This window comes from Schistocerca gregaria, chromosome 3 (genome assembly GCF_023897955.1).
Source record: "Schistocerca gregaria isolate iqSchGreg1 chromosome 3, iqSchGreg1.2, whole genome shotgun sequence".
NCBI lineage: Eukaryota > Metazoa > Arthropoda > Insecta > Orthoptera > Acrididae > Schistocerca > Schistocerca gregaria.
The window spans coordinates 652574243-652592515 of NC_064922.1; the positions used below are offsets into that span (position 1 = coordinate 652574243).

The 18273-nt window shown below is 36.8% G+C and overlaps 1 protein-coding gene across 1 annotated transcript in view; it reads right to left on the minus strand.

The window, feature by feature from the left end:
* The window catches only part of LOC126356108 (myosin regulatory light polypeptide 9-like), a 96308-nt gene that overhangs the window by 53686 nt on the left and 24349 nt on the right, over positions 1-18273 (minus strand). Inside the window, exon 2 of the mRNA XM_050006808.1 lies at positions 12133-12579. Coding sequence (XP_049862765.1) covers positions 12133-12579 — 447 coding nt within the window. The remainder of the gene's footprint in view (positions 1-12132; positions 12580-18273) is intronic.

Here is an 18273-nt window from a genome sequence, read left to right on the forward strand (position 1 = left end):
CTCTACGATCGTCTCCATGGGAGAATAGCAGCCTGCATTGCTGCGAAAGGTGGATATACACTGTACTAGTGCCGACATTGTGCATGCTCTGTTGCCTGTGTCTATGTGCCTGTGGTTCTGTCAGTGTGATCATGTGATGTATCTGACCCCAGGAATGTGTCAATAAAGTTTCCCCTTTTTGGGACAATGAATTCACGGTGTTCTTATTTCAATTTCCAGGAGTGTATATTGAAAACAAAGATTCCAAGACTTACAAAGTGGGAAAGTACTGGTAGACAGGCACAATAAAATAACACACAAACACACACACAAAATTTCTAGCTTTCGCAACCAACGGTTGCTTCTTCAGGAAAGAGGGAAGGAGAGGGAAAGACGAAAGGATGTGGGTTTTAAGGGAGAGGGTAAGGAGTCATTCCAATCCCGGGAGTGGAAAGACTTACCTTACACACACACACACACACACACACACACACACACACACACACACACACACACACACACACACACACATATATATACACACACACACACGCACACACACATATCCATCCATACATATACAGGTGTCTTATCCTTAAAGGATAAGAACCTAGATGATGTATGGTCCAGAGAAGCCACTACTGGGCAAGATGACAGATAAATGTCCCTGGGCATTGCTGTGAAACTCCAGGGCAGAATGGTGCTCAGTGGGAGTTGCATGATTCATCCCAGGACCAGAGGATCTGCCAGGGATGGAGAAACTGACAGCCACTGACGAGGATGGAGCAGGTGAAGTTGACATTGGTTGTGATGCAGAAGTCCATGATTGGAAGCCATGGGATAGAGCACGGAACCTTGGTGGGCAGAGATCATCCCATGGACCCAGGTTGTGTGGCTTAAGGACATTGTCCCATGGATCCAGGTTTGATGGCATTGAAGCTTGTGCTGGTGATCCAGGTTTGGTGGAATCTGAGCTCATGGGTCCACACTGGGGTGCCCATCTGGAAAAGAGAAGCCTGAACAACAACATGCGCTTTTAGCAGATGTGAAATATCCAAGAGGGTGCATTGATGGATGGCCCATTCTGCCAGACTGCAGGCTTTAGTGAGAGCAGCCTTGAAATTTACTAGAAGACCACAACATGTATTAAATGCAGTGGTGGACATCATTTCCTTGCAGATAGTAGCTGTAACATCATTTTCTGCTTGTTCAAGTCCATTGGCCAAGGGACTGAAAACCATGTCTGTCAGTGGCAGTTGCCTGAAAGAATACTTGTGCAAATTGTATCTTAGTCTTTTTGCTATTTCATGAATCATAAAGCCAGAAAAGAGTTTGTTCCAAAATACTGCTTACTGTGTGGTTAGCTATGACAAGAACATTTATTGGATGAGTTACTTGTTGTAAATAAAACTGTAAGTTTTCCTTGTTGGAACACCTGATAGCATCCATAGGCCTACAGGTTTCTCTCCCCTGCCGTCATGGGTGGCACCCCTAAACTTAAGTAAGTAGATTGGTTCAGAAAGGATATAAAAGCACCAGTGGCCAGAAGTAATCTCACAGGGTGTTTGACTGTGAAAACATCTAAGTACATTTGCTAGGTTTTGTCCCGAGAAGTCTATGCTTCTATAGATCTATCAGCTACTTGACATATTTTCATAGGTCAGGACATATCTGTATTAGAGCTGCTCTGCAGCAGTGTGCCACTTGAAGTTGTCCTTTTCTTACCCACCTGGAGGATGTTGCATGCTGGTGGGATGTGTGTGTGTGGCAAAGGAAACAATGTTTATTACAGGGTACTGGCACTGTTGCTGACACAGATCGTTGTTACTGGCATGTTTGTTTACAAGGTCACCCTACCCACATGGTAGCTGATGGCCCTGTGTGAGGTGGTGTGATGTCCGAAGTAACCGATTCAGGGGAGCTGAATGCTGTGACAGAGCTGACTTCCTCTATATGTAATAATAATAATAATAATAATAATATTTATTCAACATCAAATAATCAAAAACAATCCCTAGAAATAATACAGTTTCAGGACATCATACAGATTATTCTTCTGAATATGTCAGTTTATAAATTACAAACTAAAGATTTGTTTGCATTAATAAATTTTACATTTTGATGGCTTTTACGTCTGGTAGTATACAATCATGATATTACAAATATTTTTTTATCAACATTATATTAGTTGTAGGTTACTTAAAACTATGAGCTTGACATACTTATGAAACACTTTTCATACAGAAATAATACTCATCTAGGGAATAAAAAGGGTTTTCAATTAGAATTCTTTTTAGCTGATCTTTTAATTTGTTAGTAGGAAGGGTTGTGAGACTTTTTGGTAGGGCATTAGCTAGCTTCAGCCCAGCATGAAGTGCATTTTTTTTTCATACAAAGCTGTTCTGTGGCTATTTACATGGTCTCTGAACTTTTGCCTTGTATCATATTGGTGCAGGTCACAGCTGAAATTTGGATTTATTGTTTTCACAAGCAATATAACTTTCCATATGTACACACTTATAATGGTAAGCACACCTAATTTTGGGAACAGATTCCGACATGATTCTTGAGGTTTGGCACCACAAATGATCCTGATAACTTTTTTCTGTAGTATTAATAATGTACTTAGGTTGGCTTGAGTTGTTGCACCCCATATTTCTACAGAATAGTTTAAGTTTGATGAGGATAGGGCATGATAAGCAGTTTTTAGTACACCCATGTCCTTACAATATTTGCTAATCATATTTATAGCAAACACATTCTTCGACAGCTTACGTGCTAAGGAATCAATATGCATGTCCCATTTGAGGCTGTCCTGGATTGTAATTCCCAAGAACTTTGTCCATTTATCCTTTTTTACAATGGCCTTTTTTACAATGGCATTTCCTATGGACAATTTCATCTCAAATTCTATTTGTTTCCTTGTCTTAAATTCCATCATTGCAGTCTTTGAAGCACTTACATTTAGATGGCTTTCATTAAAATACTTGACTATTTCATTAGTTACACTGTTGCACTGTACCTCCAGACTCTGATAGTCTTTGTGTTTACACACTATTGATGTGTCATCTGCATACAATATTTTTGTACAGTTAGGAGAACAATACTGTATATCATTAACATATATCAAGAAAAGAAGGGGTCCTAAGACAGAACCTTGAGGCACTTCATATTTGGTGTCTGTAATTTTAGATTTGTAAGACCCACTGTTTGTTTTAAGCAAGACAGATTGTTTTCTATTGCTCATATACGATTTTATTAGCTCATAGCTAGTTCCTCTGATACCCAGGTTCCACAGCTTGTCAAGTAATATGGTGATGTTGACACAATCAAAAGCTTTTTCTATATCAAGGAACACTCCAGTTACATACTCCTTGTTCTCTATGGCCGTTATTATTTTGTCTATTAATTGTGCTGCTGCTACTGATGTTGACTTGTTTTTCATAAAGCCATTCTGATTTTCAAATTTTAAATTGTGTTGACTCAAGAATGTCATTAGTCTAGTATAAATAACTTTCTCAACTACCTTCGAAAATGCAGGTAAGATTGAGATGGGGCGTTAGTTTTCAATTTTAGATTTATCACCTTTCTTCTGAATCGGTGTTACTTGTGCTGTCTTTAGACTATCTGGGAAACAACCTGATGCAATTACATCATTTACTGCTGTGGCCATGGCATCAGATATGTTATCTACACATGTTTTCAGTGTACAGATAGACAATCCATCATAGCCTGCTGATTTTGTATTTTGTAATGACATTACTATGTTTTTGACTTCCATGTTATTGGTTGGGGCCAAGTATATGCTTTGTTTGATTGGAATGCCCCTATATTTATGCTGAAGATTCTTAAAATCGTCATTGACAGATTTTCCAACAGAAGAAAAGTACTCATTAAAAACATTTGCAATCTGCCATTGACATTTCATGATATGCCCTTTACGGTTTATAGTAAAATCACTTGTTGATCTGTCCTTACAATCCCTAAAGCTATTTATTACTTTCCAAACAGCTAAACCTGTGTTAGTAGAGTTTCTTAACATTGTGCTACATATTTACTTTTAGTTTCTAGCAGAAGATCTTTATAGTAATCCTGATAGTTCTTAAATTCTACCTTTAGTCTATTATTATTGTTATTACTTATCATTGCATATTGGAAAAGTCTAAGTTTCTCTCTTGCTGTTTTAACTTCATGAGTTATCCAGTTATTTCTTTGTATATTTTTGCAGCCATTTACTGTAAAGGTCATTTCTAGACATGAGATATTGAAGCAATAATAAAAATCTGATGAAAATTCACTGAAAGTAATGCTGTTTTTTTCACCCCATTGTAGGCTTTTTAGCAAACTGTTGAAATCTTTAACATTGTTATCATTGGTCATTCTTTTTGTCACATATTGCTTCTCTTTTCTATTGACATGAAGATTTTCAGCTTTTATCAATACCTGTACTGCATGGTGGTCAGAAATGGCAAGCTTCAGAACTGATGCACTGCATGTAAAGTGGGACATGTTAGTTATAATGTTGTCAATGCATGATTTTACACTATTGACCTCTCTAGTGGGCTCGTTTATCAGAAATGTTAAGTTAAATTCAGCTAGCATTAGCATTAGTTTCTTAGATACAGAGTCATTGGGCAGCAAGTCAATGTTTATATCTCCAGTTAGTATTATGTTAACCCAGCCATTTTTATTGCAGTGTTTACTGTCAATGTCAACAAGCAGGTCATTAAGAACATCAAAGAAACTATCTAGGCTACCAGATGGAGGTCTGTATAGACCTATAATAATTAAGTTCTTTTTCCCCCACTTATAATTAATTGCTGCTAGTTCTATTACACCCTCAATGCTGAAAGCACTTACATCTATTACACTATAATTACTACCACTGGCTGCAAAGATAGCTACCCCACCACCATGTTTCTCTTTTCTACTGAAGGCAGAGCAAAAGTTCATGGAAAGTGGCTTACATACACTAATTAGCTCATCTGGGTACCAGTGTTCACTTATAACTAAAACATCAGGCTTATCAATTGCTGCAATGGTATCCAACTCATTGTGCTTATTGCCAAGACTTTGAAAGTTCTGCTGAATAAATTTGAAAGTGAGTTTGGATTGTTGAACGCTTGATGGACGTGTCACCCTACCAGAACCACTTATACATTTATCCCTAAAAAAGAAATATCAGTTGACAGAGTGGGTTTAGTATTTTTCACTATTCATTTATTCAAGTTGGTCTGTTTCCATGTACTGGGAGCCTGGGAAGAATCAGCTTTACCTGATGTTTTCAGCAGCCATTTGTCCAATGTCGTCTGTCTATACCCATTCCTGCAGTCTTCTTGTGTTGTGGAGCACTCATTCTTCGAATGTGTGTTTTTTGAGTATACGTTGTTCCTAGCATTTATGACGATTTCACAAATAATGGACGCTAAGTGACTTTTTCCGCGGCGATTGAGGTGAAGGCTGTGACTGGTGCAAAGATCTCTACTAAAATGTTGCACATTAACCATTTGTACATTTGCATAACAGTTGCAAATTTCTGCATATTGACTGTTTGAATATGCTACTGCGCTGTTTACACATGAGAATTGGGGCAAGTCATACCTGTGTGGAATTTCGAGAACAATGACGTTTGAGTCATTTAGATGGTTTAGGGCAGATTTTAGGGCATTAACAGCATGCAAACCATCGTTGTGTGTGACGTCATTTGCACCACCACAAATTACAATGAAGTCTTCCTTCATTGTCTTTCGAGAGATATTGTTTACAGTTGAAAGCACTTGGTCAAGACGAGCGCCAGGTTTAATAAAACCTGAAGCATTTATTTCACTGTTTATGCTTTTTATTTCATGTGCAAGGCCTCTAAGATGACTATCACCCATTAAACATACGTTTATTCTTCTTGCTGCATTTGTGGTGTTAGTTAAAATAACTCTCATCTTGAATGTTGAATTTACCTTGCTTCTGTTTACAAGTGACGGTTTTGGCTGGCGAGGTTCCACATTTTGCTTAATAACAGGCTTTTCTTTCAGATGGTGCACAATTTTATCTTTTGTAGATAGGCCTACCATTTTTTGGAGCACGGCAGGAGAATTTATTACTAAAGACGACGAAATGATTGCGCTATGGTTAGCGTTACCGGTACACCCAGAATGTGTTGGTCTCCTCACTTCTGTGTCTGGAGCAAAGCGAGGGGAGAGGGGGGGGGGGGGAGGGGTAAGACACATTGTAACATGCCTAATTAGGTATATACACATAATTCAGCCCACAAAAACATTTAAAATTGTAGTTCCTATTTAATCAATAATTGAGGCTCTTTTCATGATATTGGAATTCTGACAGGCTGCAATAATATGTGTCTACATCAAAAATGTTCTTGCAATAAGGAAAACATTCCAGAGAACTCAGGTTCTACAGCTCCTGATACTCTGCAGTATTTGGTTGGAGACTAATAAATATTCCATGGTGAATAATGTATACTTTCACCTAATTATGAAAGTGTTCAAAGCCCTTCTTCAGACCAGCAAAGGAGACATGGAGACATGGCATGATGAAGAATTTAGCTTGTGTTACCATGACCATCAATCAGCATCCAGTTTTCAGTCGACACCAATTATAATGTATAAGAGAAGTTGCTGGGATTTCAGTTCTAGTAATGGTATAGTTTAAAACTGCCCATTCAGTACACTAGCTCTGGAGTAAGCATGTCTCTGGCACGTATCACATGGTCATGATTAAGTCTGTTGCAGCATGATGTGGAACAATATCAGAAATGCTAAACAAGTCCTTGATATCTTTACCATAAAAAAAGCAAGCTGAATAGGAAAGACCTTTGGGCAGATGGTCACCTTCCACCTTGTCTGAACCTTACAATTGAAATAGATCCATAGTCACTTTCAGTGATGATTAGGGGGAAATCGTTCACTATTGGTAACATGACTACATGGGAGGCAGCTAAGCAGTAGGCTCTTACTGGTAGAAATCATCTCATATGAGTTTTCTTTGATACTGTAAAGGCTTAAAACACAACTTGGAAGTTCTATGCCCTCAGACTACTCCATGCATGTGGCCTCCAGGGATGTCATATGATGATTTTATAGATCTCCCATTTCTCACATTAATTTTAATATAGAGTGGTGATGTACTATCAGACCAATTTAGAGAATGATCTTTCTTAAGGTAGTTTCAAAAGTGCTACCCTGGTTTTCTATTCATTGCCAATAGCCCTGTTAAGTGCTATTTATTAGTGAATAACTTTTCAGATTTCTTCTCTTCTTCCTACATCCCAGCAACCATATGTCAGTTGCAGCTGACAGTTAAAGGCCTATAAAAACTGGCTTCAGATACAATTTGAAATTTAAAATTTTCGCTGAAAAATTTATGTATTTTGGTTTCAAAACAGTTCAAATGGCTCTGAGCGCTATGGGGCTTAACATCTGAGGTCATCAGTCCCCTAGAACTTGGAACTACTTAAACCTAACTAACCTAACACATCCATGCCCGAGGCAGGATTTGAACCTGTGACCATAGCGGTCGCACGGTTTCAGACTGAAGTGCCTAGAACCACTCAGCCACAACGGCCGACTATTTTGGTTTCAAACCATTCACATGTTGTTATTGCCTTTCAATACAGAGAAACAGGTACACCATTTAAACTTACAGAAAGAGGCTTCTTGGACTAATTTTTTTCTGAAAAGCTTAACTGGCTTCCACACTAGAAGAACTGGATAGTAGTGTCTCTCAAATTGCTTAACATTTCAATGTTTGATAGACAATTGACTTGTGCAGCAAGAAGAACCTACTTTCCCCAGTTCAAACAAAAACTTGTCAGTTATGGTTTTGCTATGGCTATGCATCAGATCATTGTATTAGAAATATTAGATGCAGTCTGCCATTAATGCATATTAAACTGTTCACTTCAGTGCTTAGAAGCAACCGCATTCTCAGCCCTTGTTAGATGAGTGGTCAACGAGACAGAATGTCAGTCCTAAGGCCCCAGGTTCAATTCCCAGCTGGGTCAGAGATTTTCTCCACTCAGGGGCTGGGTGTTGTGTTGTCATCATCATTTCATTCCTATCGACATGCAAGTCGCTGAAGTGGCGTCAAATTGAAATTGCAAACGGTCTACCTGACGGGAGGCCCTAGTCACATGACCTTTCATTTCAGCCCCTTTATTGAGGCTGATGTGCAACCTTTGTACTTCAGGCAGTTACTCTTAATGGTGCAACAAATACATACAAGATATAGTCAAGTCCCATCCCACTTGTATACCATACCGTTGCTCACACCTCTTTCCAACAGCCTTTTAACAACACAACATTTAATGAGCAACAAGTCCACTTAGGATATGTGCAAAGAATATTTTTTTCCAAATATCAGATATTGATGTTATACCTTGGCTCCTTATTTAAGGCTTGACACTATTAAGAACAGAATGCACTTACAATGTAATTTCCAACTTGATTCCTTACAATATTATAGATCAGGACAATGTTTTTATCATAATGTATACTGATGACTCAAAACATCAGACACCATTGACTGTACTATAGACCTTCCCCATTATGCCTTCAGGACATGAACAAATTTCTCATCTGCTTTGTCTCCCTTCCTTTAGTACCCTGCATGCATTACAGCTAATGTAACCAGTGGAATAGTGGCCAAAAACACAAAACTCCTTTTTTACCATACAGCAAAGATGCTGAGTTGCAGTTAGGCACATCAAAAAGACTCTCACAATTATAGCTTTTGGCCATTAAGGCCTTCATCAATAATAGACAGGGATATGCACACTCACACGCACACACTCACACAAACGCAACTCACTCACATGACTTCAGTCTCAGGCAACTGAAACCTGAAACTGCAGTCATGTGTGTGTGTGTGTGTGTGTGTGTGTGTGTGTGTGTGTGTGTGTGTGCACGCGTGCGTGTGTGCATGCGCATATGTGCATGTGCGTGCGTGCATATGTGTGTGTGTGTGTGTGTGTGTGTGTGTGTGTGTGTGTGTGTGTGTGTGTGTGTGTGTGTGTGCACATATATCTATCTATTGTTGACGAAGGCCTTAACAGCCGAAAGCTATGATTTTGAGAGTCTTTATGTTGTACCTATCTGCAACTCAGCATCTACGCTATATGGTGAGTAGCAACTCTCCTTCTCATAATATTGTTAAATTCCATCGTGGATTTTCCATTGTTTGAAAACTCCCTTTTTCTCTTACAACATGAGATATGCATATAATTTGACTGGGAACTGGAATATGTAGGAATTCCAGCAAATGAACATGCAGATATAGCAGCCATGGAGGCCACCACAGAAAACAGTGGACACATATGCCATTCCCATACAGGTTGTCAGCTCAGTGTTCAGTTGAGGAACCATGCAGTTGTTAGACAAGGTGTGGTTGATGGTGAGCAACAATAAGTGAAACCAAATATCCAGCCATGGAATACCTCACACAGGTTACTCCAGTGAGATGAAGTACCCTTGAAATGTCTCCTTATAATGCATAATCCAGTAATCCATTTGTTCATGCTGCAGTGGGAAGAATACACAAAGTGAGATTCTGTGGCACCATATACCACATTTTAAGACTGTATTTTGTACATTGACAAGATGGCAGAAGTGAACTTTAGTGAGGACTTGCTCTCTACTTTATTTGGTGGTGACGGGAGGCGTCCAAACTTAAAATTTTTTATGTTGTCCAGACTCCATTTTACGCTTTTGGTTTGGATGTTTTAGTATCTTGTAAACTGTCTGCGTCATCCCTTTTTACTTTGGTGATCAGCATGCTATGTTTCCGTGCTATATTATTTTAGATCCTTCTCAGACCACTTTGTCATATTTACTAGAATTTTAAGAAGTGACAGATGCTATGTTTGTGTAAATTTGTGTGTGTGTGTGTGTGTGTGTGTGTGAGAGAGAGAGAGAGAGAGAGAGAGAGAGAGAGAGAGAGAAGAGAGAGGGAGAGAGAGTACTGTCCCTTTTTGTATCTTGTCTTTTGAATACTGTAAATACATTCAGCAACATAATGTCAAACACAAACTGCACATCTATGATAATGTATATGCATAGTGAGAGAACCAGGTGATCTCTGGACAGTGAGAGCATTGTTCCATGAACTTATGATTTCACAAAAAGGAAATGGTAAGGAACTCTTGTTCTAAACTTGAGGGAGAATGGTTGTGAGTACTTTTTATGCAAACAACTAGTGTTGTTTTAGTTGCCATTAAAGGATTTGAATGTAAAGCTACATCCTTATGTGAACAACATTTCAACTGTGATTGCTGTCACAGGATAGGTAATGTATATAAATATTATTGGAGAATATAATTATAATTTCAAGGTACATTTGTATTAATTATTCCAGTAATTTTTTACCATGTGGACCTTAGGCACAGCTGTATGATGGATGGCTAGTACAAACCTGCATCACGGTCATTGTCGTATTTGGGAAAGTAATTATTTCACTTATTTTCAATTTCCATACAATACGACAGCTAACAACCACTCTCCACTTATCTACACTAGCACACATGTGGTCTCACTGCACCTATAAATGTGAACATGATTCAACGAACAAATTTTCTAGGTCAAAGAAATGATATCATTTGTCTGTCATTTCAGATACTTTGCCAAAAATGAGCTGGAGTTACTTAAGATATGCCAATAAGAGCTACTGAACTTTTGCAAGCATACATAAAGAAATACTGTGCTTTGTGTGCAGATATTTTAAATTGGAAAATCAAAGTATAATATATACTGTATAAGACAAAGTCACAAATAGAGCATGATAAAATTAATACATAAAGAGAGAAGTGAGGAGGATGTTTCTAATTATAGTCCAACATCATTAATTCCTATATTTAATTACATATACTGATGGAAAAAAATTGCAAAACCAAGAAGGTGTTGTGCAACATAAACAAAAGTTGGTAGGTGTGCTTCTGTATCTGAAAGATGGTATCTATTCATGCCAGTTGTATAAGAGTGGAGCTAGTAGTGCCACTATGAGGAAGCAAATCAGGTTTGCTTTAAATACACACTGTAATAGTCATGAGTGTTAGTTACCTTTCAGATTGGATGTGACTAATTGATGTTAGTCAAGAATGTCTTTAAGGCAACAAAGACACACCTCAATGAGTTTGAATGAGAAGCTGTCATGACGTTCAGGATCTTGTTCAAAGACTTAATACTGCCATTTTCACTATTCGAACGGCATCGAAAGTGAGTGATACTTTGACACATAAATTAGTCTACTTTGCATATTTTCATTCACTTATGTCGTATGGTATTATGTTTTGGGGTAGCTCTTCCCATTCTAGAAGGATACTTTTGGCTCAGATACGGGCGGTTCGGGCAATAAGTGGTGTGAGTTCACCAACTTCTTGTCGACCTCTGTTCACGAATCTGGGTATTTTGACATTCGCCTCTCAATATGTATATTCCTTATTGTTGTTTCTTGTTACCAATATTAGTTTATTTCCAACAATAAGCAGCTTTCACTCGGTTAATACTCGGCAGAAATCAAACCTCCATTTGGATCGGACTTCCTTAACTCTTGTGCAAAAAGGTTTGCAGTATACTGCTGGATCCACTTTCAATAAGCTGCTACTCAAATTCAAAAATCTTAGCAGTAATCCACGCGCTTTCAAATCTAAAGTGAAGAGTTTCCTAATGGGTCACTCCTTCTACTCTGTTGAGGAGTCCTTGAAAAATTGAGCTGATTCTCATTGTAATTTGCTTAAACTTAAGGACTGATTTTCTTTCAGGTTCATGAACATTTATTTTTATCTGTTATTACTTTTATGTTGTAACTTCATGTACTGACACGTTCCATGACCTTGGAGATTTTCTCCTCAATTTGGTACTACGGAACTTGACATGTAAATAAATAAATAAAAAACATGTAGGGTGATACAAGAAGCTGGATGTTCCTTCTGTGAAATTGCAGAATTCCAAATGAATAATATTTTTGTTGCCTTCCCTGATGTTTCACAGTGAAATACAACACAGAAAGAGCCTGGTAATCATATTAGTAATACCAAAATACAACAGTAAGGCTCATCACTGCCAGAACTTCATGTCTAAATATGATCTAATTAATAAGGACATAATTTAAAAAATAAGTAACTAACAGCATGAGATAACATCTTACCTCTCGCAGTTCTTCAAGTTTAGCTTCATCCATATCTTTGAGCAGGTCAACATCTCTCTTTGTTGCTGCTGGTGGTGGAACATAATCAGGTTTAACCAGTGGTCTCTCAGAAATGTCTGCAGGCACAAATTCTGGTTCCATTATCTTTTGTGCTGGAGCTTTTGCTGCCTGTGATTTATCTGTTGTAGGTTTTGGATCACCTGAAATGCCACTGACAGTGGGCTCATTATTTTTTTGTATGTCTGTAGATGGTTGATTTGCTTTTGGTTGATCAGTTAATTTAGTTTCTTCAGTATTTTGTTGTCCCTTGGTTTTCTGTGGAGTTGTCTTTACTTGTTCTGTTTGTTCATCTTGTTTCTCATTTTTATTAGGGTCTGTTCCAGTTACTTTTTCAGTTGTTTTCTTTTCTTTCTCCTTTGTTGATCCAGTTGTCTTCTTTTTCTTTGGCTGTCAGAAGATAGATAGTGTTAGAAAAATGATAAGTGAAAATCTAATACTCTTAGAATGAACTTCTCACTGAAATTTGAAGTAACAAATGTGTGTATTTACCTTAAAAAAAGAGACTGGAACAAGTTCTGAAATACTGTGTTGACCAAAGTAGATCATTACTGTGGTTTTTTTAACATAAAAAGACTGGTCAAAGCATGACTGTTAGAGACTAAAACTAATAGGAGACTCCTGCTAGTTTTGTACTATATCACCAGTGCTTTGGCCAGTCATTTAAAATTAACAAGTTGCACTTACTAACAACGTTGCTGTGGTCAGCACTTGACTAGCTTCCCATTCTAGTGTAAGCATGATCTGATGACTGTTGCTAGTCAACCAAAACTGGCAATTATTGAGTTGTAATTACATCTTATTGCAACCAATACCATTAAAATTTGCAGTAAGTAATGCAGACCACTGTGCCTCCCTCACCTTACAATATCAAATATTACAAACATTTGAGAGACAAAGTAGAAGATGTAAAAAATAAAATTATTTATTGGGGAGCAATAACAGAAAAGTTTCTGAATTCTTATTAAAAAAATTAAATAGTAAGACTTAACTTTTATTGTAGCACATAAAGTGTTGGTGTTTACTTGAATTGTTTGCTTGAAATACCCCATATTTAATGAGAAAAACAGCCAGAATATTTATTTTTTCTGAAGAAAGGAGAAACAAGCAGAAAAGGGAAAGTCTATGAACATGAGAAAAGTGATAAAAAGAATAGTCAATCTCAAAGAATACAAGAGACAACTCATTTGTAACACAGGTACTGCTGAAGATGAAAGAAAAATTTCTGTAGAGAATAGTTTTGTTGTGTGCCATGATTGTTTAAGTTACACATAAATAATGCCCCATAAAAACAATATTTGGTGAATTTACTATGACAAACATTTCAATTACTTGTTGAAGTCATCATTTTATGAGTCACTTGAGGTTATGTTCTAATTCATTGATGATTATCTGAATATGGGTAAGTGAGAAAGGTATTTGGAGAGGGGAGGGTCATCCTGACAAGGTTCCGTCATAATTTTAGTGTCTGATAAATGGGAAAATCATATGTGCAACACTGACGAAAAATCTGTTTGGCATAATACAATGAACAAACTGTGAAAACAACAATACGTAATAAGAAATAATTATGACAAAAAATATCGCATTTGGAAACTAAAAGGTTACAAAACAGTTGCACAACCAGAACTAACAAATACAAGCAAAATATATTCCATATTTTGCAGCTTAAAGCATGTCTGTATTCAAAACATGCGAGGTATGAATTAAACAACGCCTTCAGTCACAACTTTTTTGTGTTTTATTAACTACACGATGCATTTCAGACTCTGCGGGTCCATCATCAGGCATAATTTGTCTTAATACATGTTTTATATTCCTGTCACAAAAATGTGAGATGTAAGGTTATGAATTTCGTAAGTCGAACACGGAAAATATGTGCAAAATAGTGGAAAACGAACAGTGTAAACTTACCACATAATACAAGTGAAATTATTTTCAAAACAACTAACTTTTCAGAAACAGACAGAATAATCAACATAAAAAGACAGCTATTTGTAACATGCATAAAAAACGCAAAGAAAACTGTCACAGGAGACTAGCTTCTAAGGTAGTGTTTTACAAGGAAACAGGACCAGCAATCGTCATGATCAGGAAGATTTACATCTTATTCTTTGGATATGCAATCAGGAAACAAAATCATCCAGATAATGATAAAAGCACTCTTCTCTCTCTCTCTCTCTCTCTCTCTCTCTCTCTCTCTCTCGCATCCCTCCATTACCAAATTAAATATAAGGCTGTCTCTTATCAGCTTCTAGCTTTTTTAAACATACTGTGTCATAATTATCTTCTCTCCGTGACTCAATTCAGTACCTCTTCATTGATAAGATGGTAAATCATAAAACAGAAATTAAAAACTGCAAATGACCAGAAATTAAAATATAACTTATAAGCGTATTACACTACCTGATTCTTCTATTAATTACCTAATTTTAGTTTCTGGTAATATTTGAGGGACCATTGCTCATTTTAAATACAAGCCACCTGTAACACACACCCTAATAATTGATATAGTCATATAATTTTTGAATATAAACTGATAGCAAACAGTGACTGAATGTTAATAACCAGAAAAGTAACAGCTTTTTCGTCTGATTTAGGTATGTATGTGTTATGAGTATAAAGGGTGCTCCTGACAAATAACATGAACTTTTTATCAATAACATTAGTCAGAATCTGGTGTGCTTTAGTAACGTATTATAGCTGAGCTTCTTGAGTAGTGTATAACTCATGCATTGTTGTTCACCATGATACTCCCATAGTATATGATTTTGAAACATTGTGAGCGAATGGATAAGTGCAGGAGCGAGACTATGAAATTGATGCGCTGGGCATTTTTACACTGTCCTCTAAGCAGAATGTGAAGCAGCAGATGGTTTGTTACATTTTATTTAGCTCATCTGATAATATGGAGCTGATTGTAATAGATGACATCAGATATCTGAATTATATCTAATGTTTCCAAGGAAAAATATTAATTTTTATATGTATGTGTACAAGAAAATCATATAGTGACTTACTGAACACATAGAGCTCTGGGACAATTTATTAAACAAATTTATTCCAGTATAGAATGTATCCTTCTTTCCAAAACTTATATTAACTGAGTTTCCATGTAAGTGTATGTTTAATGTTGTGTTGCTGTATATTTCACCATTATTGTGTAACTATTAACACCCCCATTATACTGGTGTTTTCATAATAAAAACACATGGGAATGGTAGCATTAGTAGCATTTTAAACAGTGCCTTACACACAGATGTGGTTTCTATATGGACTGTAACATTCTTTTTTAGATTTAAAGAGAGGTCTGCAAGGAAATTGTTATGAACTTTTCACAGTATTCACTGTGGTAAGATTGAAGGTTATCATTCACCATATGATGCAGTTGTTGAGCAGTGGACAGGCACACAATCAAGATGATGAATATATCTCACTTTACAAACTAGCATTTTTTTTTCAGAACAACATACAGACAACAAATTTTACACAGATTTGTCCATTGATAGTGACCAGGCCAAATATCTCACAAAATAAGCATCAAACGAAAAAACTACAAAGAACAGAACTCTAGCTCGAAGGCGGAAACCAGATGGCACTATGGTTGACCCGCTAGATGGCCCTGCAATAGGGCAAATGGATATCAACTGCGTTTTGTAAAATAGGAACCCCCATTTCTTATTATGTATTCATGTAGTTTATATATTTATTTATTTATTTATTCATGTTGCATAGATCCGGTATACAAAAGAATTGCATGGATATGGAACGAGTCATGATATAATTTAACACAGTTGCCTACTTGTATATGTTAACAAATATAAATTGCAATTGGTGTATAAGAAATAAAGTATGTTAATAGTTACAGGCTTAAGCATTTTCTATGGTAAAACAGAGGTATAAAATGATAAAATAATGAATTACAATTTTCCATATTACAAACTATACATTAGCAGGAATTCGATAGTGCCACTTGTCTGAACACGAATTCCCATACTGGTGTAAGATGTATTAAGTTACAAAGTGGCAATAGCAAATATTACAAGTAAAGTATTACATCTAAGTTACAATGTTACATTAAAGAATTTATTAAGAGAGTAAAACACTTTTTCCAGAAGATATTCCTTTAATTTTCTCTCAAATTGTGGCATTTTACTGGTAAGATCTGTTATGTCAGATGGGAGTGCATTAAACACCTTTATGCTTGAGTAGTATACTCCCTTTTGTATCAGACTCAAGTTTTTTCTGTCAACATGAAAGTCATGTTTTGTTCTTGTGTCATAGTCATGATAAAAAGTATTGGTTTTGTAAATGTGTAGGTTCTTAGCTGAAAAGCACATAAGGGATAAGATATATTATGAGGTCATTGTTAATAGTTTGTGTGTTTTAAAAAGATTTTTGCATGAATGATTCCTGTTAACTCCACTTATAATTCGAATTGCTCTTTTCTGAGTTACAAACACTTTATTTGCCATTGGTTGGTTACCCCAGAATATTAAGCCATAGAATAACAGTGAATGGAAATAGCCAAAATAAGCAGCTTTAACAGCATCACTATTAGCAGTTTTTGCTATAATACGTAGAGCATAAGGTGCTGAACTAAGTCTTCTTCTCAAGTCAAAAATATGGCAAGACCAATTTAATTTATTGTCAATGTGGAAGCCTAAAAATTTTGTAGAATAAACTTGATGTATATCTTGATCATTACAGCTTAGACTTATGTCATCCTGAACTTCGTGAGACCCATAGAAATGTATGAAGTGGTTTTTTTTTTTTTTAGGTTTAAAGTTAGGCTGTTGCCTCTGAGCCACTTCTGGAGGTCATGGAACACCAATTTGGCAGATGATGCAACATCATTTTCAGGTGTTTTTTTAATTAAAATGGATGTATCATCTGTGAAAAGAGTAAATTTGATGATAGCCATACAACAGTGAGGAAGGTCATTAATAAAAATAAGAAAGAGCAAAGGGCCAAGCACCGAACCTTGCAGCACGCCTACACTAACTGTTCCCTAGCCAGATGAAGCTTTTGAGCCATCTTCATGATTCAGTAATACCCTCTGCTTTCTGTCAGTCAGGTATGATCTGAGCCACATTCCCACTGTGTCAGGTTAACCATAATAGGCTGCTTTTGGAAGGAGGATTTCATGGCTTGCACAGTCAAAGGCTTTGGTTAAGTCACAAAAAATACCAACTGAAGCAAATTTATTGTTCAGTGCTTCTAGAACATTATTAGTAAAGGAGAATATGGCATCATCAGTTGACAGGCCTGATTGGAAACCAAATTGGCATTGACTAAGAGCCATGTGGAAATTCAGGTGTTTTACAATTCTCCTGTGCATCAGTTTCTCGAGAACTTTAGAGAAGCTTGTTAAAAGAGATATAGGGCAGTAGTTAGAAGCAGCAGTCCCCCCCCCCCCCCCCCCTTCTTGAACAGTGGTTTCACATCGGCATACTTCATTCTATAAGGGACAATACCTTGTCTAAGGGATTCATTAAATATATGGCAAAGTATTACACAAATGGCATAACGACAATGTTGAAGTACCTTAGTGGAGATATTATCAAAGCCAGATGACATTTTGGTTTGCATTTTAGTGATGATCCTTTTTGCATCATTGACTGTAACTGGGACTATGAGCATTTGTTTAATTTTGTACAGACCAGATCCTTTCAGAAGGTCCATAGCCTTGTTAACTGAGCCCCTACAGCCAGTTTTCTCAGAAGCTGTTAGAAAGTGCTCATTTAAGACTGTCGCAACTGCATTGTTCTCAGAAGCTGTTAGAAAGTGCTCATTTAAGACTGTTGCAACTGCATTTGTTTCTTTAATTACATTACTGCACTATCTTATTTCTATGCTGGATACACTCTCCTCTTTTTTTCCCAGCTTCCTTGTGATGACATCCCAGATTGTTTTTATTTTGTTGTTAGAGTTGTCTGTAAAGAAATATGAATGTTTTAGTTGGACCACTTTTTTCACTTTGTGATAGATGGCGCTGTAATAGTCACAAATAAATACGTGGTATCACGTAACATTCTGCCAGTGCAGATGGTATTTGCTTCGTGATACATTACCCGTGTTAAA